This window comes from Hippocampus bargibanti, linkage group LG02, assembly GCF_051943395.1.
Source record: "Hippocampus bargibanti isolate YZ-2025 linkage group LG02, ASM5194339v1, whole genome shotgun sequence".
NCBI classification, from domain to species: Eukaryota; Metazoa; Chordata; class Actinopteri; order Syngnathiformes; family Syngnathidae; genus Hippocampus; species Hippocampus bargibanti.
This window is the reverse complement of record NC_142735.1, coordinates 28,818,853-28,846,549: the sequence shown is the minus strand read 5'-3', so window position 1 is coordinate 28,846,549 and position 27,697 is coordinate 28,818,853. Positions and strand designations below refer to the sequence as shown.

At 45.4% G+C, this 27,697-nt stretch overlaps 2 protein-coding genes and 1 long non-coding RNA gene across 4 annotated transcripts; 2 read left to right on the top strand and 1 right to left on the bottom strand.

The window, feature by feature from the left end:
- Positions 1-435: 435 nt before the first annotated feature.
- On the bottom strand, positions 436-12,519 carry tesk1b (testis associated actin remodelling kinase 1b). Of its 2 annotated transcripts, none has more exons than XM_088990810.1 (10): positions 12,441-12,519; positions 10,707-10,991; positions 7,978-8,099; positions 7,863-7,911; positions 7,632-7,778; positions 7,454-7,536; positions 3,488-3,578; positions 3,031-3,114; positions 2,303-2,389; positions 436-2,231 (listed from the first exon to the last, which is right to left on the bottom strand). In XM_088990810.1, the coding sequence occupies exons 2-10, from the start codon at positions 10,881-10,883 to the stop codon at positions 1,344-1,346; spliced, it is 1,728 nt and encodes a 575-aa protein (XP_088846936.1). In that variant the 5' UTR covers positions 10,884-10,991; positions 12,441-12,519; the 3' UTR covers positions 436-1,343. The 2 variants fall into 2 exon arrangements, with proteins under 2 accessions (XP_088846936.1, XP_088846937.1); XM_088990811.1 differs by lacking the exon at positions 12,441-12,519 and adding an exon at positions 12,120-12,389.
- On the top strand, positions 12,365-17,226 carry LOC148902345 (uncharacterized). Its single transcript, XR_016114290.1, has 3 exons — positions 12,365-12,502; positions 16,362-16,460; positions 16,790-17,226. It is a non-coding gene; the product is annotated as an uncharacterized LOC148902345 (long non-coding RNA).
- A 1,284-nt stretch (positions 17,227-18,510) lies between these two features.
- Positions 18,511-26,639, top strand: faah2b (fatty acid amide hydrolase 2b). The gene is made up of 11 exons (XM_088990813.1): positions 18,511-18,785; positions 18,931-19,013; positions 19,871-20,007; positions 22,757-22,966; positions 24,827-24,946; positions 25,072-25,207; positions 25,282-25,399; positions 25,521-25,640; positions 25,707-25,818; positions 25,883-26,071; positions 26,139-26,639. The coding sequence occupies exons 1-11, from the start codon at positions 18,600-18,602 to the stop codon at positions 26,333-26,335; spliced, it is 1,608 nt and encodes a 535-aa protein (XP_088846939.1). The 5' UTR covers positions 18,511-18,599; the 3' UTR covers positions 26,336-26,639.
- Positions 26,640-27,697: the final 1,058 nt, after the last annotated feature.

Here is a 27,697-nt window from a genome sequence, read left to right as displayed (position 1 = left end):
TCAACAGGAAGTTTTCAGACCAAACAAAGTACCCAAAATGCATTGTGTGTCGCTTTCTTAGTCAGGAGTGTTCCCTCCGTGACGTCACTCAGGGCATCGTCATCAACTCGAAAACAAGACTTCCTGAATATTCAGCGCGAGTCTTAAACCGTAAACTATAGCTATATGCGGTGGAATCTTATTAAAATACGCTCAGTCGAAGTCATTTGAAGTGATTTTACAAATTATGGACATAACTTGTCCGCAGGCGTCGGTTGTCCTTTAATGCTTTAGGTTTAGTATTTCCGGCCCAAACACTCCCTTCAAATGCTCCTGGCCTGGCGCCTCTGTCAAATTTTAGAACCCAATGCGGCCCGAGAGTCAAAAAGTTTGCCTACCCCTGGCATAGGTTACACCAAGCTCATTTCCAAATAAATAAAAATGACAATGCACCAAACACACAAAACTGCATTTTATAGATAATTTTTATTTAATTCAATATCAACTTTTTATTTAATTATTATTAAATAAGAATACAAACAGCTTGTAAGCAGGTCTCGGACCGTTCATTCCCTTGAAAGGTTAAATAACACCAAGAATTCAGTTGAAGTGCTTCAAGTGGCAAACAAGTGCCAATACAGAATGGAGGGCAACAAAAACAAATTTTCACAACACACACACACACACACACACTCTCCCTCTCTCACACGCACAGTCGCAACTTAAGACTTAACAGTACCGAACATCCCCAAAACAGGATTGCTGCAACAATAATACTACTCTGCTTAACATTCCTCGTTGAAATCGGTGGTTTTTGCGTCACACGACGACTTTTCATGCTGGACTGGCTGCTTGTGGAATGCATCAGTAGGAGGGGGCGGGGTTGGGAGTTGGGAGTTGGAAGAAAGCGCTTTGGGGCACCCTCAGCCCAGCAGAGGGTGGCAGGCAAGCCAAGTCCAAGCGAAGATCAGAGCCCAGGCGAAACCATTTTGGTGACAAGGGGAGTTTCATTAAGACAAACGGAGTGCTTTGCCGCTAGCTTGTGACATATGTAGGCAATTTATACAAACACCCTTGGCTATGGCGCTATCATTTTTTTGGTGGATTACTTAGCAGGGATCACATTTGAAGGGTTGAATGTTGAAAACCTCCCATGGGAATCAATGGAATGAACCAGGAAGTTCATCCCAACAAAAAAAAAAAAAAAAAAAACATTGAAAGTTTTCAATTTTGAAATTGCAATTGACCAAATCTCCCTAGAAATGTACAGGAAAATTCCCCTGACACCGTTTGCGAACCTCGACGTGATATTGCTGCGTTAAAAGGGGTGCAAATCCCCACTGTGGATTTCACCCAGGCGCCATTTATTTGCGCGACGCGGCGGCCACAGTGGGCGATGGCGGCGGGCTTTTGGGACACAGCAGCCCATGCGAGGCGGCGCCCTCCCGGTTGAGATTCTTATAGGCGTTCCGGTGGGGCGCGCGGAGGCACGCCGAAGGGAAGCGCAAGCCGGCCAGGCAGCACGCCGGACACCAGACCACCTCATCCCGCTCCAAGGACTGGGCATCAGCCTCGCGGGGGGGCGAGCGGACGGCGTTGTTGTTGATCCCGCCGCTCCAGACCAGAGGTCCGCTCAGGACCACTTTGCTGTTGTCCAAACGCGGCCACCCGTTGGCAAAGGTCTGGGAGGGGGTGGAGCTGCAGGCGGGGGGAGAGGGCGTTTTGGAGTAAGAACACCACGGCGAGCCGTCCAGGGTATCCGGCGAGCTGGCGCAGTCCATGGGCACCGTCTCGCCCTTCTCTTGGTCCGGGCAGAGGGGGTCCAGAGAGGGGGGGAGGCCCGAGTCGTCCCCGCCGTGGATCTCGCAGTCGCACGGCGGTGACGGCGGGTGGGCCATCGGCGGGCACGGCAGCGAGTGGCAGCGCCGCCGGCGCCCAAAGCTCGGCTCGCCCGGCCGGGAGTCGGGCGGGGGCGGCAAAGCGAAAGTCAGTGAGATGACGGACTTGCTGGGGGTGTCGTACAGCTTGATCTTCCCGCCTTTGAGGTCTTGGCGACGAGAGAAGGGATTGACCCGCACGGGAGGCGACGCCTCGCCCGTCGGGCGCAGCATGTCTGACTTGCTGCGGGAGAGGTGGGCGGCGTCCGGCTGGGGAGCGCCGGCGGCCCCGGAACAATCGGCGGATGGCGCATCGTCCGTCCGCTCCAGGTCGGCGGCAATCTGGGAGAAAGACGGACGCAGCTCGGGGCTCATCTGGGGAAGGGGACAAAACCAGAGTCAGAGCGGATTCGGTTTCAGGTTTGTCGCAGCGAGTCTTTTCGTACATTACAGCAGACGACGGCCAGATTCAAAAAGTGGGCGGGACAGTCGCCAACCATCTGCATGAAGGCCTCCACATGTAGACCAAAGTCCTGCACAAATACAAAAAAAAAATCAAAGACATTAATAGATGGAAATCCTTTCACTTCAATCAGAGACTAAACAGGTCATCCTGGTATCCAAATATATGCTCATAATGTGACAACGCTAGAAAGGCCAAAAAAAATGTCACATTTATATGGTGATTTTATTTTGAAAAATTGTAACATTTGGTCCAGACCGCATCATTTCCACTAACAAGATGTGATGTACTCGAACACACTTCCTTCACAACAATGACTACTTTCTTTGGAACATTTGCACCAACTAGTCAAGCGCTATTCACGCACGCACCCACACACACTTTACATAGCTCCTGTATTTTGTTTTTCTAATTCTTTCTTTCTTTTCCTCTTCCTTGCATAACTTTGCTGCTGTGTTACTTCCGGGTAGAGTGAACACTGGCGCGAATGGCTGCAGCTGCTCACCCGCACACAAAAAAAAAAAATGTTCTCATCCTGTGACTAAAGTGTCCTTGAGAGTTTTGTAAGGCACTTAGAAATTAAATGTATTATTATGATTATGATTATTATTATTAAAAAAGCAGAACATTTTTCAGCGAATGGCAGGCGACAAAAATAAATAAATAATACAAAGAGGCGACTGTCAAGAGTCAACTTTGACACGAGTGTACCTCGGTGCGTGGTAAGATATCAGGGTCCGCCTGTATCCTGGCAATCAGTTCACAGAGAATGATGCCATATGCAAACACGTCCACCTGCGGAGAGCAACAAAGCATTTTTTTTAATGTACCGTTTATCTATCTGTCTATGTCAGGGGTGTCAAAGTCATTTTTTTGCCACGGGCCACATTGTGGTTACGGTTTCCTCTCGACGGCCGTTATGAATTTGGGGAAGCCATTAGAATGTTTCATCCCCTCTATCTTGTTTTCAAATTCGAAGTCTCGAAGAATGATTGTTGTTGTGGTTGACATGGGGCAAATTGAAAATTTGGTTCAGACTTTAGCAAGCACGATGGAACTTGACATGCTTGATTTGCTTTCGCGGGGCGAATAGAGTGATGTGGCAGGGCAGATTTGGCCCCTGGGCCTTGACTTTGACACCAGTGGTCTGTGATATGTCCTCACGAACCTTCTCATTGTAGAGTTCACCACGGAGCACTTCTGGAGCCATCCAGTAGGGGGAGCCCACCACAGCCAAAGGTTCCTGATGTACTTCTCCACTGCATGAAAAAAATAAATATAAAAAAGAGGAAATCAAAAATGAAGCTCGGCATGACCAACATTTTTTTGTTTATGTGGTGAGTGTTTATGTGAGTATTGCGCAACTGTTAGCTGGGAAAAAATAGGGGAAGGAACCGCTCTGGGCCGTGCGGAACTAACGCGTGCCTTCATTGTACTTCATTTTCCAGGAAAAGAAAATACAGTATAACAGTAACTACAGACATCTGCGAAAAATAAACCATATTACTGCAGCTGCTGCTGCAGTAATATGCTGCTGTCCGGGTCTTGACTCGGACACGTGTTTTTTGGGAACAACATTGAGGGCATTCAGAGACTATCATTCGCAGCGACACGGTAAAAATGTGGGGTGGGGAAATGGAAGTGCTGCGACAACTTCCTTTCTGTGCTATATATGAAAGCTACCGTGAGTTACGAGGCGGAAGGAAAGGAGTCACAAAAAGTGTCAACAAGCTCAGTAAAGAGTCACAAGAGGCCGGCGACAATTGTTTGACCTTATTTGGAGTTAAACATGCAAGCCATTGATTCCATCCAATGCACCCATTCATCGTGTCAACAAAATATGGCCCGGTAAATGCCAGCGCGCAATAAAAAAAACAAGACGGAAGACGGCAGCTCAAACACTGACCGCCCGCACTTCCTGATTTGCGCAAAGGGCGCCGATGGAGGCACTCGGAGAGGCGCCTCACCTGCCCGCTCAGATTCGGCCGCTGGGTCCCGATAAGAAGGCGGTGAAGGAATGTGCTTTTATTGACGCAGAAGGTTGGGCAAGCAGTGGGCAAAAGGACGTGCAAACCTAACACTTGCATAATTGTGTTGTACTTGAGGTAATAAGCGAATTTGAGGAGGTCATAAATCAATAAATATATAAATAAATGTCCGTGATTTGATTAGAAAAGGAGCAATGTATTAATTGAAACAATTAGTATATTTATTATAATACATTTCATTTATAAGCTCCTTTAAAAAATCTCAAGGTCACTTTACAGTCACAGGGTCAGTTTTTCTGTGGGTGAGCAGCGGCAGCCACACGTGTCAGCGTTCACTCAACCGGGAATAACTCAAACAGATCACGTTAGCTAGCTACCTAATAGATAGCTAGGTAGCTAGCTAGTTAGACAACTAATAGATAGCTAGATAGGTAGCCAGCAACAGTGACTCCGTTCAACCGGGAATAACTCAAATAGATGAAGTTAGCTAGCTAGCTAATAGATAACTCGGTAGCAAGCCAGTTAGACAGCTAATAGATAGCAAACACGATTTTGGCCAAGACATTCATCAAGGAGGAGACTGCTGAGCGGTTGCGCCTTTTCGGCGGCACGAATATGCCAGCACAGTTTTTGATTGGGAGGAATGTCTGTGCCATTTGACAGTCATCGCAGGACAGCTCTGGGGTCGATTGTGCTTTTTTGCAACTGTGATGGACAGAATTTTCACAGACCCACTTTGTTCAGTGGAAAGGTCTGTGCTGTTGGACAGTCTGCGGATGGATGGATGGATGGATGCATGACTTGAGGAGCCCGCCATGAGAAGAAAGGAGCGTCAGCGCAGAGCGCCGATGCGTATATGGAATTGTCGTGGCTAGGAATGAAAGCGGATTTATGTTGGACAGGAGATGTGAGACAACCTCTTTTCATCAATGGATACTCCAGCTTTGTGTTTGCTTTCAACATTTAGCTTGTAGCAGACGTGCACATTTCGCCATGATGTCCCTGATCCACTGATGAAAAGGAGGCTTTGATCCTCTCCTCTTTCATCACGGACTGCTTCATACAACAAAGAGGGTGCAGAAAGTGCTTAAAAATGAATAACTGTCTGTGTCTTTTGTGTTGTGTCACATTAGTTATTTATTTTTGTTGTTGTTTTGACTTCAAGATGGCGCTGCGAGAGTGGTTGCCGTTACCGCAAGTCCTCTACAGTGAGACCTCAACTTACGAACTTAATTGGTTCCCAGACAGAGTGTGTAAGGTGAAAAGTGTGTAACTCAAAAAACAATTTCCCATAGGAAACCATTAAAATGGGAATAATCAGTTCCCGGGTTTCCGTAAAATATACTTTTCAACTAAATAAACCTTAAAACTACACACAACATACCTTATTCTATGTATAATAAATGTGCTACTGTATTGTAATGAAAGAAATACACTGCATTGTATCATAAAGTCACTTGAATTAAGTTTATGGCTTGATGGAATGGCATTGGAGGTCGAAGGTCAAAGGGAATTGCTGTTTGGAAAGAGGCGCATTACATGAGGACTGTAATTAAAGAAATAAACTGCTGTAAAATAAAGTTGTATTTACCTTTTTGTTGGTCGTTGATGACTTATGGAAGGAGAGTCACCTTCCATAAGGACTGTTGGTAACTTAACCTCTGGTGCTGTTCGGTCGTGTGCTTCCGCCGAAGATCACTCCGCCAGCCATGGTGGGTGTGTATTATGAAAATAGTGCTTATTATAAGGTTTAATTTTCATAAATTTGATGTTTGTAAGACAAAAAGTTTGTAAGTTGAGGTGTTTGTAAGTTGAGGTCTCACTGTATTTGGTTTTTGTACTTCTTTATTTCCTTTCCTGTGATCACTTTGCTGCTGTGAAATTTAAATTTCTTCACTGTGGGACTAATAAAGGCTAATCCAATGACCTCATTTGCCGTAAAAAAAAACAATATTTTTGTGGCTCTAAAAAAATGGTTGTACAGTGAGACCTCAACTTACAAACACCTTAACTTACAAACTTTTCGTCTTACAAACGTCAAATTTATGAAAATTAAACCGTATAATAAGCACTATTTTCATAATACCCACCCACCACGGCTGGCGGAGTGATCTTTGGCGAAAGCACACGACTGAACAGCACCAACAGTCCTTATGGAAGGTGACTCTCCTTCCATAAGCCATCAACGACCATCAAAAAGGTAAATAAAACTTTATTTTACAGCACAGTTTATTTCTTTAATTACAGTCCTCATGCAATTCCCTTTGACCTTCGACCTCCAACGCCATTCCATCAAGCCATAAATGACCATCACAAATGTAAAGAAAGTGACTTTATGATACAATGCAGTGTATTTCTTTCATTGCAATACAATAGCACATTTATTATACATAGAATAAGGTATGTTGTGTGTAGTTTTAAGGCTTATTTAGTTGAAAAGTATATTTTATGGAAACCCGGGAACGGATTATTCCCATTTTAATGGTTTCCTATGGGAATTTTCTTTTTGAGATACACACTTTTCGCCTTACACATTCTGTCTGGGAACCAATTAAGTTCGTAAGTTGAGGTCTCACTGTATATATAATTTTGTGAATATCAATGGAGCTATTTTGCTGCTCAACATCTGTATCTGGGATTGGCTGAAAGTCATGTGACTTATGCTGACACAGATAAATCCATCACACTTACACTGCACCTTTTTCAGCACCAAAAGTGTGATTTGTAACTTTGTGTAATAACTTTGTGATTTGGTGGTCTATATACACCAGGGGTGTCAAAGTCATTTTTTTTTTTTGCTGGGGGCCACAATGTAGTTACGATTTCCTCTTGAGGGCCATTATGAATTTGGGGAAGCCATGAAAATGTTTCATCCCCTCCACATCTAGAGTGCACGACAAATTACTGAATAACTAGTTTTAAAATTAGAAGTCTAGAATAATGATTGTTGTTGTGGTTTACATGGGACAATTTGAAATTTTGCTTGGGACTTTAGCAAGCATCGTGAAAGTTTGATTCGCTTTTGTGGGCCGAATAAAATGATGTGGCGAGCCAGATTTGGTCCCCGGGCCTTGGCTTTGACACCTGTGATCAAGATGGTATGGCGAGCAGCACATCTGGTCATATTGGCCGCTGTCGTCACACACCTGTAATCCGGTATTTTCTCCGCTAAACCAAAGTCTGCCACCACGGCGGAGCATACGCCACTTTCCCAGCGCACGAGACAATTCTGCACAAGCACACGTGGATAAAAACAAACACGTTTTAAAACGCGATTTATGTCAATTCTTTTTTTTTGGAACTCGTGCACGCGTCGGGCGTCACCTTGGAGGTGAGGTCTCGGTGGAAGATGCCCTTGGCGTGCAGGTAGCGCAGGCCCCGTGCGATGTCCAGCGCCAAGGCGAGCCGCGCGCTCCAGGGCAGGTGCACGTCGCTGTCCAACAGCTGCTCCAGGTTGCCGCCGTTGATGTACTGGACGGGCGCAAGCGAGCGTGAAAACCGCGCCATGCCCCGCAAAACCAAACGGCTTCCAATAGCCAACTATTCACGGCTTACCTCGGTCAGCGCGTGAAGTTGGCCCTCATGGACACACACGCCGATGAACCTGCAGGGAGGAGGGTGTGATTACACCAACATGCAAAACAAAAAATTGCCAATTTATTGGGGCTACCTGAGGATGTTGGGGTGCGACAGTCTGTTCATTAGCTGGACCTCCCTGAGCATGTTGGCCCGGTTACTGGCCAGGATGTTCATCTTGAGCGCCATCACCTGGCCGGACACGCGATGCTGCACCTGGACACCACAGAACGGACGCTTCTGGTTGGACAACCGTTTTAGCGCACTGAAGCTAGCATCTGCCGACGCGCTCGTGTCGCTGACAAAAGAGCGATTGGTCTTCAATCGTCTTCGCCTGTCACTCAGCCCACACCCCACTGCTATCCTCGTTCATAGTCTTGTCACCTTCCGGATTGACTATTGCAATTCACTTCTCTTTGGTGTCCCTCAGAAGGTTCTCCACAAACTTCAACTCGTCCAGAATTCTTCTGCCCGGATCGTCACCAGAACCTCATCCTTTCACCACATCACCCCCGCGTCCTCCAAGAGCTCCACTGGCTCCCGGTCAAATATAGAATCAACTTTAAAATTCTTCTTTATTCATTTAAAGCTATCCATAACCTTGCCCCCCATACCTATCTGACCTTCTTCAAATTTCTATTCCCTCTCGTTCCCTCAGATCCTCTTCCTCCCTCCGCCTCTGTGTGCCCCCCAGCCCGTCTCAGCACGATGGGTGACAGAGCCTTCAGCTGCTCTGCCCCCAAACTCACTTCCTCCCAACATTCGTAACATCGATTCTCTTCCCACCTTCAAGTCCCATCTCAAAACCCACCTATTTAAAATTGCATTTTCTGTGTAGCTCTCTCTCTTGTTTCTATTGATAATTGTATTTTATTTATTGCATTCTATTTGTGATTGTATTTTATTTATTATAGTAGCTATGCTTGTCTGTGACTGTAAAGTGTCCTTGAGAGCTTTAAAAGACAACCAACACTACTTTTTTGTTTCCTAACTGACATCAGAAAAACGTTTTATAGCATCTAAAATACCCAAAACACGCAGGATGATATTTTGAGTCAAATGCAAAACACCAATAAAAATGACTTAGTGTCGAAAAGTTTCAGAAGGTCCCGCCCCCTCGTTCGTGGTGTCACGGCAAGACGTCTTGCCTTGCTCGAGTATCAAAACAATGGCTCCAGATTCGTAGAATATGCTTTCTTGTTACTCATCCAGTTATGAATATGATTCAAATAGTTCTGAAGAGGAAAGCATACATGTTTGCAATCGATTAAATAATTTATTCCGTGTCATTTTGAGGCATCTGGGGGGGAAATGTAGCACCCAAAAAAGGCAGAAGAGGCATGGAAATGGGCTTATTTGTCTCCTGGGAATTTTTGTCAGTGAATATCAAATAGTTGCTCAGTGCAACACACAAGGATTCACCATCGCATTATTTATGTGTTTTACTTCTACTTTCGCCATCAACACGAATCAACACAAAATTTTCAGACCAAACAAAGTACCGCAAAATGCATTTTGGTGATGAAAGGACTGCAACAGTGTGTCCTTTCTCGGTCAGGGGCGTTCCTTCCGTGACGTGACAGGAATCGTCACTCAAAAACAAGACTTCCGGAATATTCAGCGCAAGTCTTAAAACGTAGAACATAGCTATATGCGGTGGAATCTTTGTAAAATGCTCTTAGTAGAAGTCATTTGAAGCCATTTTACAAATTATGGGCACAACTTGTCCGGAGACGTCGGTTGTCCTTTAAAAGGCGCTTAAAATGTAATTTATTATTATTATTCACTCATTTGTCTTGAAAGACACACTCCACCACATTCTCATTTTCTCTCTCACACACATTCTCTCACACATTAGAGCCGTTTAATTTCACACCTGATGCGTCAGCCGGCCAATTTGTATCCCAGCCAATAAGAAGTCCATTTTGCAGCACACACTTCTTCATGGGAGGCATGGGAGTTCCCACACTCAGAAACACGACGTGACCCGCGGCAATGACACATTGACAAAACAGCCCATACTCCCACATACATTAAAAAAACACACGCCACACATTTGACCACATTATAGTTTACGACGCCAGGTGAGAATCTCTGATCCCCGTCGAATTATTATTTTCAGAGAAAGGGGCTTGCTATACTAAAATTGTTCACCATGGCTCAGAACAAAATGGCTATCAACTGTGGGGTACCCCAAGGGTCAACCTCTGAAGCTTTTCCATTTAAATCTGTACATGCTTGTCAAGTACAGGCGTACAAATATCTGTAGGGAAAGTATGAGTGCATTCCTAATCTAGATCCCCCCCTGGCAAAGATGCATTCGGCCAATATTTCGCCCCAACGCGCCAGAGTGAGCGTGCCCATTCGGATATGGAGCCACGAAAATGTTTAGCTTCAGGCAAGGGAGCAGCCTTGCAACAGATCAAGCCTACATGTCGGCGCTCATTCGTGTCAATACGATAGACCCGGAAACTCAAGAGTCCTTCCCAAAAACACGCCATGGAGAAAAGGCTACAAGATTAGAAACACCGACACCCGCGCTGTTTCAGGAGCCGGTTAAGGCGCTGACATTTGCCTGCTCATTTTGCGATTCAAAAATGGACACCGCTTGAGGGGAGCGGGTCGCTGTAATTTGTCTCATGACGCATCCGTCATAGGGCAATTGCTTATTAAGTCATCCATCCGTTTTCTGTCGGGCTTGCTCTTTATGAGATTGCGGTTTAGCCGCGGCTAGCTTTGGGTACTCGAATTGGTCCTGCAATTTACACGGGGGAACTTCCGAGCAAAGTTCTGGTTGCCATGGATCGCGCTGAAGGAACTGACCTTGAACACCTCTGAAAAGAACCCGGCGCCGATCTTCTCGCAACTGAAGTCGTCCAAGCGGGCCAGGCTGGACACGGCGCTGCGCAGGGCCCGGTAAGAGGACGGCCGAGTCCGGTTGGAGGCGTGCACACTGTGCATGGGCGGCTCGGCCTCGCTCTCCGGTTCCACTTTCTCCATTTCGGGACAAAAGCGGGCTTCGGATTCACAGTTGGGTCAGGTTGCGGTTAACGTGCGTCATGTCGGTTCCCCTCCAACGGTTGCGGCTCGATCCAGTCCAGTTGACGGCTGCGGCACATTAAAATCAGGCTATTCAATTACAACGAAAATGGCATGACACAGATCCGGTGAGAAACAAGGCCACCAAATAAATACCAACTTTATTTTTTTTGTTGCAGAGTAGTACTAAACACTACTTTTGTCTGAATGAAGCTCAGCACAATTTAGTTTTAGATGATGAAGGTGGCAAAACAAATCTCCTCCATTCAATTCAACATGGTTACCTGGCACATTTGTCAGAACTCGCTAGATGCAACTCACAGAAACATTGTACCATCACATGAACAAACCACAAGATGAAAACATAACACTTGATTGGTTAATATGAAGCTCCCCAAACCACTGAAATAAGGTTCATCGGATCTGGCACCTATTTACTCTAAATCATGGTGTCAAAGTCAAGGCCCGGGGGCCAAATCTGGCCCACCATATCATTTTGTTCGGTCCGCAAAAACAAATCATGCATGTCAAGTGTCATGATGCTTGCGAACCAAAATTTCTAATTGTCCCACGTAAAGCACAGTAACAGGCATTATTTTTTTCCTTCAAATTTGAAAACTAGCTATTCATTCATTTGTTGTGCATTCTCGATGTAATATGTGGAGGGGATGAAACATTCTAATGGCTTCACCAAATTCATAACGACCGCCAAAAGGAAACCATAACTACAATGTGGCCCGCAGCAAAAAATGAGTTTGACACCCAGTGGAGCGAAACTCCTCAACTCACTTATTGAACGATATCTCATTATCGACATTGATATTAAGAGTAAATAAATCGATGAGTAAAATAGACATTTTAAAAATTGGCTTCCGGGGGGCACAACATCCACAAGAGCTGAAAAAATAAAAGAGTTTGTTGTCTGCGTTATCTACACTCAGCAGAATGTTAGCAGCCAGTATTTTGCGCGCCGGCATATACACACGCTTACAAATCGATCCAATGGAGGTTCCGGACGGAAGGGGGAGGGGCTGATAGTGGGGGATATTCAATGGTGGGAAGAGGTGTCCCCTCGTCAACCTAGCGGCTGCCTTTTCAAAGAAGGATCCTGGTTGCCTCCACAACGTCAACGGCGACGCAAACGGAAACGGCCTCAAGTCGCAGAAGCGAAGCGCGCGTGTAACGGACGTCACTCACCCGCAGGAAAAAAAAAACACTGAAAGAGAATGACTCCAATCCAAGAACGACGTCCGAGGCAGTCCCCGAGCCAGTCCCCTTCCCCTTGCCCCAGTTGCCCGCAGTCGTCCAAGCGAAGGGCCACAGGTCGCTCTGCCGCAGGTTGACACCACCGTGTCGTCGTTTGCACATGAGGCGGGGAGCGCCGGCTTTTACGATGGGGGGTGGGGCAGATACCCACGTGACGACCCCCACCCCCAATTACCCTTACCGGTATCTGCACGCGCTCTGAATTGCAACAAGTCCGTCGGAAATACTGTCAAGACAAATGGTCATAATTACCTCGCCACCGTGCTTGAGTTGTCGACCGGAGGCTCGTCTGTTTGCTTTGGTGCCACTTCCGGGTAGGAGGTCTGCTGATCACGTGACCACACGCTGGGTGCAAACGGAATCGTTTTTTGTTCTTGAGGTTGTTTCAAGACATTACAGAAATATATGGTTATACATACATACATACATACATGCAGTTAAATTAAATTATTTAACAGTTTGCCAAAAAAAACACAGCAGCGGTCGTCATTTTGGATTTATTTGGACGCTCTTCAATGACGTCATTAAAGAACACGGTAAAGAAGACAAACATTGGATTGGATTTGCCTTTATTAGTCTCGCAGTGTCTCCCTTATTTACGATTTATTTTTCACTTTAAACCCCTGTTTGTTTGCGAGGTTACAAATGGTTTTCACCCGCCGGCGTTTTTTGGGTTCGTTTAAAAAAGTAATAAAACTTATTTTGTAGGAAAAAAATATTGTTATACTAGTATTTGGATAAACGTTCAGAAATGCATTTGATCAACGCATTTGTTAATTCAAGTACACCGTGTACAGTTTTAAAATGAAAACGCGCTATTGTTATTCTTAAAATAACCCCCCCCCCAAATTAACTGTAAAAGAAAATAAAACTGGATCGTTCGGTGCTTGTTATTCCATGGGCTCGGCGACTTGATAGAGGGTGACGTCATATAGAAAGGGTGGTGTCATAAAGTGAAGGGACAACCCAGATGAAAGAGACGAGCAAAATGTGTGCTAATTAAAGCCTGACCAGCTGTGCCGGTGTATGAGTATATGGGTAAAAGGGTGGATGGGTGGATGGACTTGCCTTTATTAGTCTCACAATGGAAAAATTTACATTTCACAGCAGCAAAGTGATGAAAGGAATGAAAGTAGAAAAACAAAACAAACAAAATACATGAGCTTCTGGAAAGGCAGCCACTCTCGCGGCGCCGTGTTGAAGTCAAAAGAACAAAAAAAACTAACAAACAAAAAATATGACACACACAAAGACACAGTGCGCATCCTTCATCACAGCGAGGGGCGTTACATTGGTTTCAGAAGCTCTGGATTCACCCGTCGCATGTCCCACTTTTGGTGAAAGATGTTCGGCAACTTCGATATTCATCAGAAGGTAAAGGAGGTAGCCGTGCCATTTGGAATTGAGATGCTCGAATCAAGTGGCAATGAGTATGGTCGTCTTTATGCTGGCCATCCCGACAAAATGGCGGTACGCCATGACGTTGCGGCATGTGCTGCGACTAGAAGCGAAGTAAACACTAATGGCCTTTGGGCTCGCTAGGCCCTCCATAAAAGCACCAAAGTTCTCCGAGAAAAGAAGTAGGGAGGCTTATAGAGTACAGTTTGAGTTGGCTGCTGACGCATCAAACTGGTCGGACAAGGTGAAAGCGGTGCAGTTCGCGCTTTCACTGACGGACGAGGCTACATCCTGTCTGCTGCTGCTGAGCCCAGTTGAAAGACTCGATTACAGTGCGCTGGTGGGCGCTTTGCACAGGCGCTTTGGGGAGTTCAATTTGAAAGACTTCTTGCCCTGCGAATTCAAGCAGCGTGATCGACATCCCGGTGAGCCACTACATTGTCTTGCCCATGAGATCGAGAGCCTGGGTCGACATGCATATTGGCGTTTACATGTTTATTATGTTTGTTAAAGTCATTATAAGTGCCTTGCATGCTGGGTCCGAGAGGACAGTAATTTCATCTGTGCTGTATGTCCTGCATATTAGCATATTTGACAATAAAGCTGACTTTGACTTTGATATGGTTGGATGCCAAAGGACATTCAAGAGGAACTGATACATCACCAGTTCTTCCAAGCACTCAGACGGGATGAACTGCGCCTGCATGTCCAACTTGCCCTCCAAGCGGTGCTGGAAGGGTCTTGCGACGGAGAGGGAGATCACAGTCAAGGGAGTGCTACAGACATCGTTGGTGACATCGTTGTCGAATGGTAAGGAGCGCAGGCCAGCATGGGGGGGAAGAACTGGTGTGTGCAATAAACACCCGCATCAGCACGGCAGGAGGAAGGGAGTGGCCGACATGCACGCCCTGCTGTCTGCTGGGGGTGTGGACAGCCAGGTCATCTGCTGCGGGACTGTCCAAAGATGAAAGGGCAAAGGGTCTCTGTAGCCCGGGCAACGTGGACCCCTCCAGTGGTAAGCCGAGAACTGCAAGCCGCATGCAATGCGATAATGGTGGGTTGGACAGACCTGGGGGACCCCAGTCATGTCCGCATGCAGAGTGGCTTCCTGCACAGCCCTGGTGGACACTGGGTCTTCAGTCACGATCGTTAGGCTTGACGATGTTCCAGCGGGAACCGTCTTAATATCGACCCATACAAAACTGAGGACAGTGACCGGTGAAACGGCCAAGACGGGACTTCTTAAAAGCCACAAAATGTGTGGCGTACTTCGGGCTTGGCTGCTGCAGGGCCGACATGCTGCACCTTAGAGGCTGTGGACACTGCAGAGTGGGCTGCAAAGCAAGAAGAGGACCATGACCTCAAACCTGTTCGGCAGTGGGTCTAGAGTGGCAGGAGACCACCCTGGAAATGCGTTATGGCACTCTCCGTTGCTTCCCAAGACCTATGGAGCAAGTTTTCTGTGCTGCGCATCAAGGATGCCGTGCTCCAGCACGCCTGGAAAGAAACTGTCAGTGGGGAATAAAGATGGCAGGTGGTAGTACCAAGAGCTTTTAGAGAGACAGTGCTCAGAGCATGTCATGGGGGCACGCGTTTTGGACACCTTGGCCGCACAACGACACTCCGACGGCTTCACCAAGGGTTCTATTGAGGGCAGCATCGACAGGACGTAGAGGATTACTGATGGCACTGTAACGAGTGTGCGGCCTACAAAAGACCTCAAGCCCAATCACATTCACCACTTCTGGCGTTTGGAAGATCTCCTGGCAGCTCAGAGGACCAGTCGGGGCTGGAGGATGCACGCATATGGAACCATCGGCAGGAGGCAGGTCCTGCGTTCGCACAGAACCAGCTGGAGAAAGCCGGTGCGTTTCGAAAGCGAAATTATGACGTGCGGAGCAAGAGGCGGAACTTCAAGGCTGGGGAACCATCTTCCACCAGTCGTGTCCGAGTCAGCCAGCGCAAGGCAGAATTGACTCAGAGTGAGGTCGACGACAGACAAAGGTCACAACGGCTACAGCTGCAGGACTTTTTTGTTGAACCCCCGGGGCGAGGATTTCTTAAAGGGGAGGGCAGTGTAACGTTCGGTGCTTGTTATTTGTATGGGCTGAGCATGGCCGTGACTTGTGGCCACCATCAACTCCTCTATGTGTGTGCTAACTGCTACGTTTGCTTAATAAAAGCCTGACCAGCTGTGGCAGTGACTGTGTGCATCCTTTGTCACGCCGAGGGGCATTACAATATGTTAAATGGGGGCTGAGTCAACTGGTTAGCACGTCAGCCTCGGAATGCTTTTTTTGTGTGGAGTCTGCATGTTCTCCTCGTGTGCATGGGTCTTCTTCGGTGACTGCGATTTCCTCACATATTTTCAAAACATACATTGTTGGTGAATGGAAAACTAATTTCAATTAGATTGGATTAGCCTTTATTCGTCTCGCAGTGGAGACATTTACTTTTATTTCACAAAGTTATGAAAGGAAGAGGAAACGAAAGAAATAAGTACAAAATACAAATACAGTGGGGCCTCGGTTTACGAACACCTTGCCTGAGGAAATTTTCGGTTTACGAGCGTTAATTTATGAAAATTAAACCTTGGCATAAGTACTACTTTTTGGGATACACATGGAGTGCCGCCCCACCATGGCTGGCGGAGTAATCTTCGGCGGAAGAACACCAAAGCACACGACCGAACAGTGCCCCAGCCGGCCTACTTTTCCACACACTTTATCTGAATGCATATGTCGATCGTCTTCAACAATACTTTTGCTGTTATAGGACCGAAAAAGACCCCACCACAGGCTCATGTTCAGCCGAAGAAGACACAAAACAAAATTGCAGTCGAGGAGAAGGAGATCATTGAGAAACACGAACGAGGTGTGCGTTTGACTGATTTAGCAGTTTGCTTAGTCCACCATTTCTAACATACTTCACAACAAAGCTTTACACAAAGGCTTTATTTACTCGATGCTTTCACGTGACTAATGACACCGAACTATCCCTTTGGGATTGGAAGGACCATTTCAATGTGTATCATTGTGTTCAGCTGATAGAAAAGGTTTGGCATGATGTTACCTTTCAACGATCTGCTAACGATCCTTGAAAGCAGCATGGAAGAATTTGTGGCCCGCATGCATATTTGAGAGTGACTTTGAAGGATTTGATCCTCATGACTCTGTTGTTTTGGACGACATTGTTTCTATTAGACAGAACATGGGACTCGAAGTGGATGCAGATGACATCGAGGATCTTGTTGCTGACCATAATGAGCTCCTCAAAACAGAGTATTTGATTTGCCTTCAAGAGGACAAGCAGAAGCAAGCCATTCAGGATTTCTCATCTGAGGGCGAGGAGGAGAAGATGGCTGCAGCATCAAGTGTGAGCATCAAGGCAATATTGGCTAAGTGGAATGATCTGCAGGCTTTTATTGGACAGTTCCATCCAGAAAAGACTGTGGCTATGAGAATCATCAACATGATGAATGATAATGTGCTGCATCAGTTTCGTAAGACCTTACAAGTCAGAAAGCAACAGGTGTCAATTAAGAGCCATCAAGACCATCACACATGTAAATAAAGTGACTTCATTATACAGTACAGTGTATTTCTTTCATTACAATACAATAGCACATTTATTACACATTAGTCACCTGACACATAGTCACCTGACATCCAAGCATGTTTAATGTTGTAAACGTGTCTGCATTATTTATCATCCCGTTGCAGTACTGTTGGAAAGAGTGAAGGCACACGTGTCCCATCATTGTTCAAGAAAAATATTACACACCATTTATTATTTACAGCTGCCGATTACTTATTCATTTGAAGTGACTGTTGGATTTACTGGCAGTTTACGATAATAGCTCAAAGGGAACTCCCCTAAGCCTACTTTTCATGTCACAGATAAGCCACGTATAGAGTGAAAGCAGATTGCCTTTATCCCTTGTTGACCATCAAGAAGTTTCAAGCTATCAGGGTGTTCCTACATTGCCCAAATACGGCCAGGGGATACACGTATCGGCCAATCATCAGATCAGAGAACTTGATGAATCCCTACTTTCCGTGTCTGTAGTCAGAAATCTTTCTCCTCCTGTCAAATAAATAAAAGACAGGACATCTAATTTGTAGCCAGATGAAAAAGACTATCTGTTGTAAGTTTTTTTTTTTTTTTTTTTTTACTTTGGTCGCTTCGGGTTTCCCCTTAGAGATCTGGATTTGGGATGCAAAGTAACTGTGTTGAAGTGAATTGAGGAATTTATTGGAGAAGAGAAGTGTATAATTCACCATTTCCAAATATTCACTTCCATTTAGTGGAAAAGAGGTTTCATTGTTCTGTTTATAATTGGTATTGAAAATAATGGGAGAACAATGTCTAACTCCCAAATCCCAAAATCATCTTCTATTTGTGTTTTCATGCTTGTAAATTTGCTTTTTGTTCGAGTGGTAAAACATTTGCCCAATTCAGCAGTGTGTCAGCGATCAGACAAATCAAGTTTACGGTTGAATTTTCCTTCCACGCATAATAGTTGTGTCGTCTTTGTGTGTACGGGTCCTGCGACTACCATTTGTCCAAAAACCAACCGCTCCAAAATCCAGCTCCAGATTGTTGTTTTTTTTTTAAGTCTTCTTTTTATCTCGCTATTTTCGGTTGTGCATTGCTTGAAAATCCAACTCCAGATTAATTTATTATGTAAAATATTTGTTATATCGCTCTGTTTCCGGTTGTGCGGCGCTTCGAAAGCCATATCTGGATTGATTTAGTTTATTTTGTAATTAGGTTTTGTTTTGTCGCGCTTTTTCCGGTTATGCATCGCTTCAAAATCCAGCTGCAGTACTGCTATTTTATTTCGTAAACCGATTTCCTTTGATTGAATTATTTCCGGTTGTGCGTGCACTCAGCGACGCTAACCTGACGTCTACAATCCACCGCCATACTCAACGCTGATTGGCTTGTTCACTTAATTCCTAACGTGCTGCTAAATCGTTTTCAAGCCGGTCTGACTTGACTATTGTCAACATGACTCTGAGTGGCACCGAGCGGATTCAGAAATGGCTCCTCGACGCCTTCTTAGCCGTCTGCTTTATGTTGTATCGTTTCCTGTATGCGCGACCCACTGAAATTAAGAGGAAGCTGCCACCGGCCAACAACCCGCTTCTGGCCGTGTCAGCGACGCAGCTCGCCGGGAGGATCCGACGACGAGAGGTGAACATCGGTCGGAGTTGCGACTCAGAGCTCGTTCCTAGTGGTGGACAATCATTTCGCGTTCGGGCCGAGTTGTTATTTGTGCGATGCGAAATCGGTGTTTGGGTTCACATTTGCGGTCGTTTTCCGTGAACGTTGTGCGCAGGTGTCCAGTGTGGAGGTGGTGCAGGCGTACATTGACCGGATCCAGCAAGTTAACCCGCTCCTGAACGCAGTGGTCAAAGACAGGCACGCTTCTATTTTTTTCGCCCCCCCCTCCTAATCTTTGATTTAAGACAAGTATCAAAGTCAAGGCCCAGGTGCCAAATCTGGCCCGCGTGCCAAATCTGGCCCGCCACATTTTTTTTTGTCCCGTGAAAGCAAATCAAACTTGTGAAATTCCATGATGCTTGCTAACCAGAATTTCAAATTGTCTCGCGTAAAACACAGTAACATTATTTTTTACTTCAGATTTAAAAACTAATTAGTCATTAATTTGTTGTGCGCTCTATATGTCATATGTGGAGGGGATGAAACATTCTAATGGTTTCCCCAAATTCACAACGACCTCCGACAGGGAAGCGTAACTGCAATGTGGCCCACCTGGGGCAAAAAAATGAATTGGACTCCCTTGATTTAAGAAGATCATTGCTTCCATCAACTTCGAGGCGTTTCTAGGGGTGGGTGGGTAGAGGGTTTTGGATGGCGACGCTGCGTAAGGGTATCAAAACTTATTCGTGCTCGCAACAGAGGGTGAAAACTCCACAAATTGTCACTCTGAAAACTTGTGGGTACTCGTAACTAGGCCTTGAACGGTTTTGTTTTCTGGGAGGGATGGTGATTCTATTTGGCAGAGTAAAATTCTGGTGACTGAATATATGGCGGAGTAATTAAAAATAAATTGTGTGTGTGTGTGTGTGTGTGTGTGTGTGTAAAATGAGTAAATATGCAGGGTTGCTTCAGGGAAGTCACGTTTGAATACCATTTGTCTCAACTGTGAGACGTGTCAATACGGAGACAAACAGAATTTGAGTACATTTCAAAGTTCAAATATCAGTGGATTAATTGCCAACTGAAATGGGTGTTGACACATCTTCACCGTTCAGGTTCTCTGCGGCCCTGCAGGAAGCGGCCCAGGTCGACAAGTTGATTGACGAGGAACCGGGAGGCGAGGAAGTGCTGGCGGATCGGCTCCCTTTCCTCGGCGTGCCTCTTTCGGTCAAAGAGTCCTTCGGTCTCACGGGTGGGTAACCGATCATGTTTGATACTCCAAAGCAAGCAACTTGCTGGGCAGAAAAAAACAAGTTTGTGGTGCTAAAATCACAGAGGTGGAGTTTTGTTTGCTCACATAAACTGGTGTTAGGTTAGAACAGGGGTCGGGAACCTTTTTGACTAAGAGAGCCATAAAAGTAAAATATTTATAAATATTTTTCAGCGAGAGCCACACTCACGCACGCGCGCGCGCACATACAAACGCGCGGACACTTTAAAACAAAATATCAGAATGTATTATTTAAAATAACTTTGTGATAGTACTCACCGTTAACATGAATGGTTTTCCGTTCCTCGTGTTTGGTAAAATTCCAGGAAAACGATCGGAATGAAATTCAATTTGCCGGTCCAGAGGCGAAGTTACTGCTAGTTAGCCTGCACACGGCTCATAAGCTTCCACACTTGCTATCTGCAATCGACATACTTCTTGCAGAAGTATGTCGATGCTAACGTTAACATGGGGCTTGTTAAAATGTCACTGACATCCGACTGTTTCATTGCAAATTAGAATCAGAACATTTTCTCTCCTCGCCGTCTTGCTGGAGCTCAAACACTTTGAAAATATTTCAAAAGGAACAGGCCGAGATTCCCCCGTGTATGCCCGCATTCGGTGATCGAAAGCCGGCTTGAAGACTTCCGCAGACGCCCGCTGTCACACTTCCAGGGAGTCTGCGTCACCCCCCAGCTCACTCCCACCCGATGCGGTTCCCCGCACACACACCCGTGCATTCACGCTGAAGTGCACTCGTTGGGCTCAGTTAAAGGGGCGTTTACCTGTTTCAACATGACGGCCACTATCATCCAATCAACATGGCGCTTTCGGCCATTCTAGGTCAGTGTCATCCAATCAAAATGTCGCTTTCCGCCAACTGCAGCCCCAACGGGAAATGAACGGCGAAAAAAAACGACGAAACAAAAAAGTAAATACATATTTTAGTTTTATCGGCAAGCCATATGCAATCATCAAACGAGCCATATATGGCTCACGCGCCATAGGTTCCCGACCCCTGGGTTAGATATTACAAGCTAATATTAGCGTGAACAGTTGCATTTAATCTTTCAACAATTTTCAACGCAATAAAATATTTATCTTATTGCGCAATGTTTTAACATAACAATTGCTGTGTTTGTTGTGAGATGGATGACCAAAAAAAAGCAAGTTGCTCACAGATGATTTATTCCTAACAATTTGATCTAATACAGAATTCTGGGTCTCAGCTCCCTGACACAGAAAATATTCGTGTGCCCCCAAATCAGTAGGAGAGGCAAAAGACAAAGACTGAGCAGCCCAGATTTAGAGGACAACCGACGTCTCCGGACAAGTTGTGTCCATAATTTGTAAAATGTCTTCAAGTGACTTCGACTGAGCGTATTTTACAAAGATTCCACCGCATGTAGCTATATTTTACGTTTTAAGACTCGCGCTGAATATTCCGGAAGTCTTGTTTTTGAGTTGGTGACGAGTCCTCACCCTACATCAGTGAAGGAACGCCCCTGACCGAAAAAAGGACACATTGTAGCAGTCCTTCCATCACGTCAATGCATTTTGCTGTACTTGTTTGGTCTGAAAACTTTGTGTTGCACCAAAAAGAGGCAGAAGAGGGCGACAAAGCTCCGTGTAAGGAATTAATCAGCCTGTGGAAACGGGCTGATTAATTCCTTACACGGAGCTTTGTCGCCATTTTCTGCCTCTTTTTGGTGCAACATCCCCCCCCCCCCTATTGCCTCAAAATGGAAGGTGATAAATAAATCGATTGCAAACATGTATGCTTTCCTCTTCAGAACTATTTGAATCATATTCATAACTGGATGGGTAACAAAAAAGCATATTCTCTGAATCTGAAGCCATTGTTTTGATTCTAGAGCAAGGCAAGACGTCTTGGGGTGACACCACAAACAAGGGGGCGGGACCTTCCGGGACTTCCGGGTTCATTTTTTTGCATATTTTGGTCACTTTAAGTCATTTTTATTGGTGTTTTGCATTTGACTAAAAATATCGTACTGCGTGTTTTGTGTATTTTAGATGCTATAAAACGTTTTTCTGATGTCAGGAAACAAAAAAAGTGATGTTGGTTGTCCTTTAAAGGTGTACCACATGCACATTCAAATTTGGCCCACACAAAGCAATCAAGTTCCCCATTTGGTCCTTCCTGGGATCTGGTTCACATCTCTGTTCCCAAGGTATTCCCCGACCTCCAGGCGGGATGGAAGGTAGATCAAAAGTTGCATCCTACCGAGTCAGTGTTTGTTCACTTCCTTTCATCTGCGTTGTCCAGCGTTTGGCCATGTTGTCATTTCACACTTGCTTTGTGTCTGCCAGCCGGCTCCCCTTAGATCTCCTGGCACCTGAAACATATGTCTTCAAACAAACACCACCTCTTTGTTCTGTTATCTATCTATTACAAGCAAAGCAATATTTATCCTGATTAAAGTTACTATTTTAATGTTTATCTTGAGCAATATTTAATATGGCTAAATGAATATACAGTAAAGTCTGGTTATATCGATATTCTCGGGAGTTGGAAAAAATATCAATATAACCGGACTATCGATATATCCGATCCTGCGGCATGAAATTTTCTCCATGCGTTCATAGAAATAGTATTTATATAACCGGGACTATCGATATATCCGATATCGATATAACGAGACTTTACTGTATCCATTTCCTTCACTGGTTTGCCGTCACGAACAATCTGTTTGCTACTCGCCAATCGAAGGAATGCCCAACACCAGCGGCATCTTGTCCAGACGAGGAGTGCTGGCGACGGCCGACGCGCCCCCCGTGGCCCTGCTCAAGCGGGCGGGGGCCATCCCGCTGGGGGTCACCAACATCAGCGAGGGCTGCATGTGGGCCGAGTCGCACAACCACCTGTACGGCATCACCTGCAACCCCTACGACCTGGAGAGGATGCCGGGGGGGAGCTCGGGTGGGTGATTCAGTTTGGTTTTTTTTTTTTTTTTGGGGGGGGGGGGGGGGGGTGTTCCCATCGGTTGCGTGGTAGGACTTGAGTTTATGAGCAATTCCTACATAGCCTATTTTTGTTCGGGGTGGGGGTTAAAAAGTCAATCCCATTTGTTCTTAAACATGAATCCAAACTGCATGCAATCATTAGCAAAATCGTGTTGAACCTTGTTTGAATTCAATATGCGATACCATTATTGTTTTAAATATTCAAACGATGAAACTTTGTTATTAGCAAATAATGATTCACTTGCAATTTTATGGCCGATGGGACAGGTGGTAAGAAAATATAATAAAAAACTGGAAAGTTGAGGAACGGCTGTTTTGAAACAGCCAAACTGGGGACAAGTGAAAAGGGACTAACGAGGTTAAAAAAAAATCATTTGAAGAGGTAAAAACAAACAAATAAAATAACACGAAATAAAATTAAATACAATAATAAATAAAGCAACAAATATTTTTTTTAATATGAAATAAATATAAAATAAGATAAAATAAAGAGAGCTGGATAGCTATCTATCTAGCTATTAGCTATTGAGCTAGCTCTCTATTTGCTATTTAGCTGGCTAGCTATCGAGCTAGCTAGCTCTCTATTTGCTATCTATCTCGCTATTAGCTATTTAGCTAGCTCTCTATTTGCTATCTATCTATCTAGCTATTAGCTATCTAGCTAGCTCTCCATTTGCTATCTAACTGGCTAGCTAGCTATCTATCTAGCTATTAGCTTGCGAGCGAGCTTTCTATCTGTTTGAGTGACTTCCGGGTTGAGTGAACGCTGGCGCGTGTGGCTGCCGCGGCTCACCCACAGAAAAACTGAGCCCGTGACTGTAAAGTGACTGAGTTTTAAAATAAAGATCAAATGAAATTAAAATAGCATAAAAAAGATAAAATTAAAAGTAAATTAAATTTGTAGTTCAGTGGTTAGCATGCGAGTTCAAGACCTTCCTGTGTGGAATTTGCATGTTCTCGCATGGGTTTTCTCCGGGTCCTCCGGTTTCCTCCCACACTCCGAAAACATGCATTGCAGCCAGATTGAACACTCCAAATTGTCCCTAGGTGTGTGAGAACGAATGATTGTTTGTCTTTGTGTGCACTGCGATTGGCTGGCAACCAATTCAGGGTGTTCCCCGCCTGGTGCCCGAAGACGGCTGGGATTAGCTCCCCCCCCCCCGAAAAAAAAATGGATGGTTTGATACAATGAAAATAAAATACATGAATCAGAAAACTTTTATTTGTCCCACAATGGGGAAATTTGCAGTCCACAGCAGCAATTTTTAGGTAGTCAAAAGCGCTTCTTTTGATGTTTCGTAACCATGATGGCAAACATGAACTTCAATAGAAAGTGAATAATTTTTCACCAAATTGTCCGCCTTGAACATTAAATATTTGTCTTTGAAGTGAATTCAATGAAAATAGTTTGAACATGGTTTGTAAGTCATTATATTAATTGCAATTTGGTTAAATGCAACAACCGTCATTTGATTGGAATTGGCTTTGCGATATAGGCGGCTGGCACCGCCGTGATGTTCGGTGATGGGAACCGTTTGAGGCTAACAGCAGGCGGGCTCATCATTTTCTTTGCATTTTTTTTGTTTCACGAAGCGATGGAAAGCTTTTCAACTTGCCTGCATCCAAACACCTCTAGAATGCGTTTTGTACAAAATGGCGGCGCAAAATTAACTTGCTAAATTAGACATTTAGCAAGCGTGCAAGTGAGCAAATGTGGTGTCAAAATAAAACTTTTTAGCGTGTAGTCGAGGGACTCACGAGTTCTACAAAACGAGGGCGGGTCAGTTACATTTGCCTACCATGTCCCCAAAAAAAGGTGGCGAAGGGAGCTTGCTCGGAGCCGCCGGCGCCGTCATCGGATTGGGCTCCGACATCGGCGGCAGCATCCGCATGCCGTGTTTCTTCAACGGAGTGTTTGGCCATAAAACCACACCCGGTAAGCTCGCCGTGTGAAATTCTGCTACGACTAAAGGTGCCGGCTGGCGATTGCGCGTTTCTGATACGCTCCGCCGTTCGCTCCAATCGCTCACTTTGCGGTTTTTGAACCCCCAACCCTCGCAGGCGTGGTGTCCAACGACAACCAGTATCCACCGTACTCGGGCCGACACGAAGAATACGTCAGCGCCGGGCCCATGTGCCGCTACGCAGAAGACCTACTGCCCATGTTGCGAATTATGGCGGGGCCAAACGCGCCCATGTGAGCCGCCGCCATTTTCACCGTGGCAACCGGGGATGGTCCAAGCGGGTTCCCATTTGTGTGCTTTTGCTCAGGTTGTCCCTCAATGACAAGGTGGATCTCAAAAAGTTGCGTTTTTTTACCGTCCCCGACGACGGCGGTTCTCCCTTGGTCTTCCCGGTCAGCAAAGAACTCAGAGAAATCCAGAAACGGGTCAGCCAATCTGCAAACAAATATTACATAAATATACAAAATATTTTCTTCTCACACACACACACAAGGTCTCAAAAAAATATTTCTCCCTTCTGCCCAAAACGATCATCATCACCACCAGGTGGTGGAACGTCTCCAGGTGGATCTGGGCGTGTCGGTCCAAGAGGTGCGCTTCCCTGAGCTCCGCTACGGATTCCGCATCTGGGAGGCGTACATGTCCCTGCCGGATAAAGAGGGCAAGGTGGGAGGAGACGCCCGCTGCCACGCAAGCTCGCCAAACTCAAAAGCCGCCCGTCTTCTCCCGCAGGCTCCCGTCCCGCTCTCCGAGCAGTTCGGGGAGCCGGGCCGGCCCATGTGGCCCGTGTGGGAGGCGCTGAAAAGCCTGCTGGGAAAATCCAACCACACCGTCGCCGCCATTGGTGAGTGTCGCCGCGCGATTGCGATGTCGGCCCGCGAGACGCGTGACGCGCCGATCGCCCGCAGCCGTGTCCATTATGGAGAACACGCCGGTGTCCCGACCTTCCGCCTTCCTGGTCGGCTTGAAGGAGAAGCTGCAGAAGGATGTGGAGGAGCTGCTGGGGAGCGACGGCGTGCTTCTTTACCCGTCGCATACAAGGGTGGCCCCAAAGCACCACCACGCGCTCTTTCAACCTTTCGACTTTGCCTACACGGGTACGTCGCGTTTGGTCCTCGCTCGGGGAACGTGTCGAGTTGACCCTCCCCTAACCCCCTATCTTAGGCATCATCAATATCCTGGGTCTGCCGGTCACCCAGTGCCCCCTGGGGCTCAACGCGGAGGGTCTCCCCATGGGCGTGCAGGTGGTGAGCGGGAAGATGCAAGACCGGCTGCCTCTGGCCGTGGCCCGCTATCTGGAGAAGGCCTTCGGGGGATGGAGGGAGCCTCCAAATGACAGCCGCAGGATGAAGATGGTGTAGATGTTAAGTCGGTTTGGTGACTGGGGTGGAGGTTGTCGCCAAAGGGGGGAAAAAAAACCTTACTGACTTTGCGTCAATCTAAAAGAAAAAGAAAAACGTTGTCTTTGACTGCGATTTTTTTACAGCTGTTCAAGCCAATTGATGGAGGTGGCACTGAATGTACCGAGTAGAGGCCTACTCATGATTTGACATCAAATATGGAAGTGTCCTGAATTGCAACTGAATGAAGGCTCATTATTTACAAATACCTGTACAATTTTTTTCTTCAGAGGTATATATATATATATATATATATATATATATATACAGTAAAGTCTCGTTATATCGATATTCTCGGGAGTCCGGACTATGGATATATCCGATCCTGCAGGCATGTAATTTTCTCCTTGAGTTCATCATCGAAATAGTATCGTAATAAGCAGTACTATCAATATAACTGATATCGATATAACGAGACTTTACTGTGTGTATATATATATATATATATATATATATATATATACACACAGGCATATATAATAATAATAATACATTTTATTCATAAGTGCCTTTCAAAACTCTCAAGGACACTTTACAGTCACAGGATATTTTTTGTCTGTGGGTGAGCAGCGGCAGCCACATACGCCAGCGTTCACTCAACCCGGAAGTAACATAAAATGATCATTACACAATAAAAAAAAATAATAATAATTGGAGATAATTGGATTGGATGTACCTCTATTTGTCTTGCAGTGGAGAAATTTACATTTCAAAGCAGCAAAGTTATGAAATGAAGAGGAAAGGAAAAAAAAGAAGTAGAAAAACAAAATACAGGAGCTTCTGGAAAGGCTGCAACTCTCGCGGCGCCATCGTGAAGTCAAAAAAAATCTATATATATATATATATATACAGTAAAGTCTCGTTATATCGATATTCAAGAGAGTCCGAAAAAATATCAATATAACCGGGACTATCGATATATCCGACCCTGTTTGCATGTAATTTTCTCCGTGCGTGCATAGAAATAGTATCGATATAACCGGGACTATCGATATATCCGATATCGATATAACGAGACTTTACTGTATATATACAGTAAAGTCTCGTTGTATCGATATCAGATATATCGATAGTCCCGGTTATATCGATGTTTTTTCGGACTCCCTTGAATATCGATATAACGAGACTTTACTGTATATATATATACACACACACACACACACAAGTCAAAAAAACTAAACACACATATGAGTGTGTGTATATATATATATATATACACACACACACATATACATACATATTATATAAATGTATGTCATATGCATACATATCTAAGGATTCTGTCAAAATGAGGCCATTGGTCATCAGAGCTGCTTTTATATG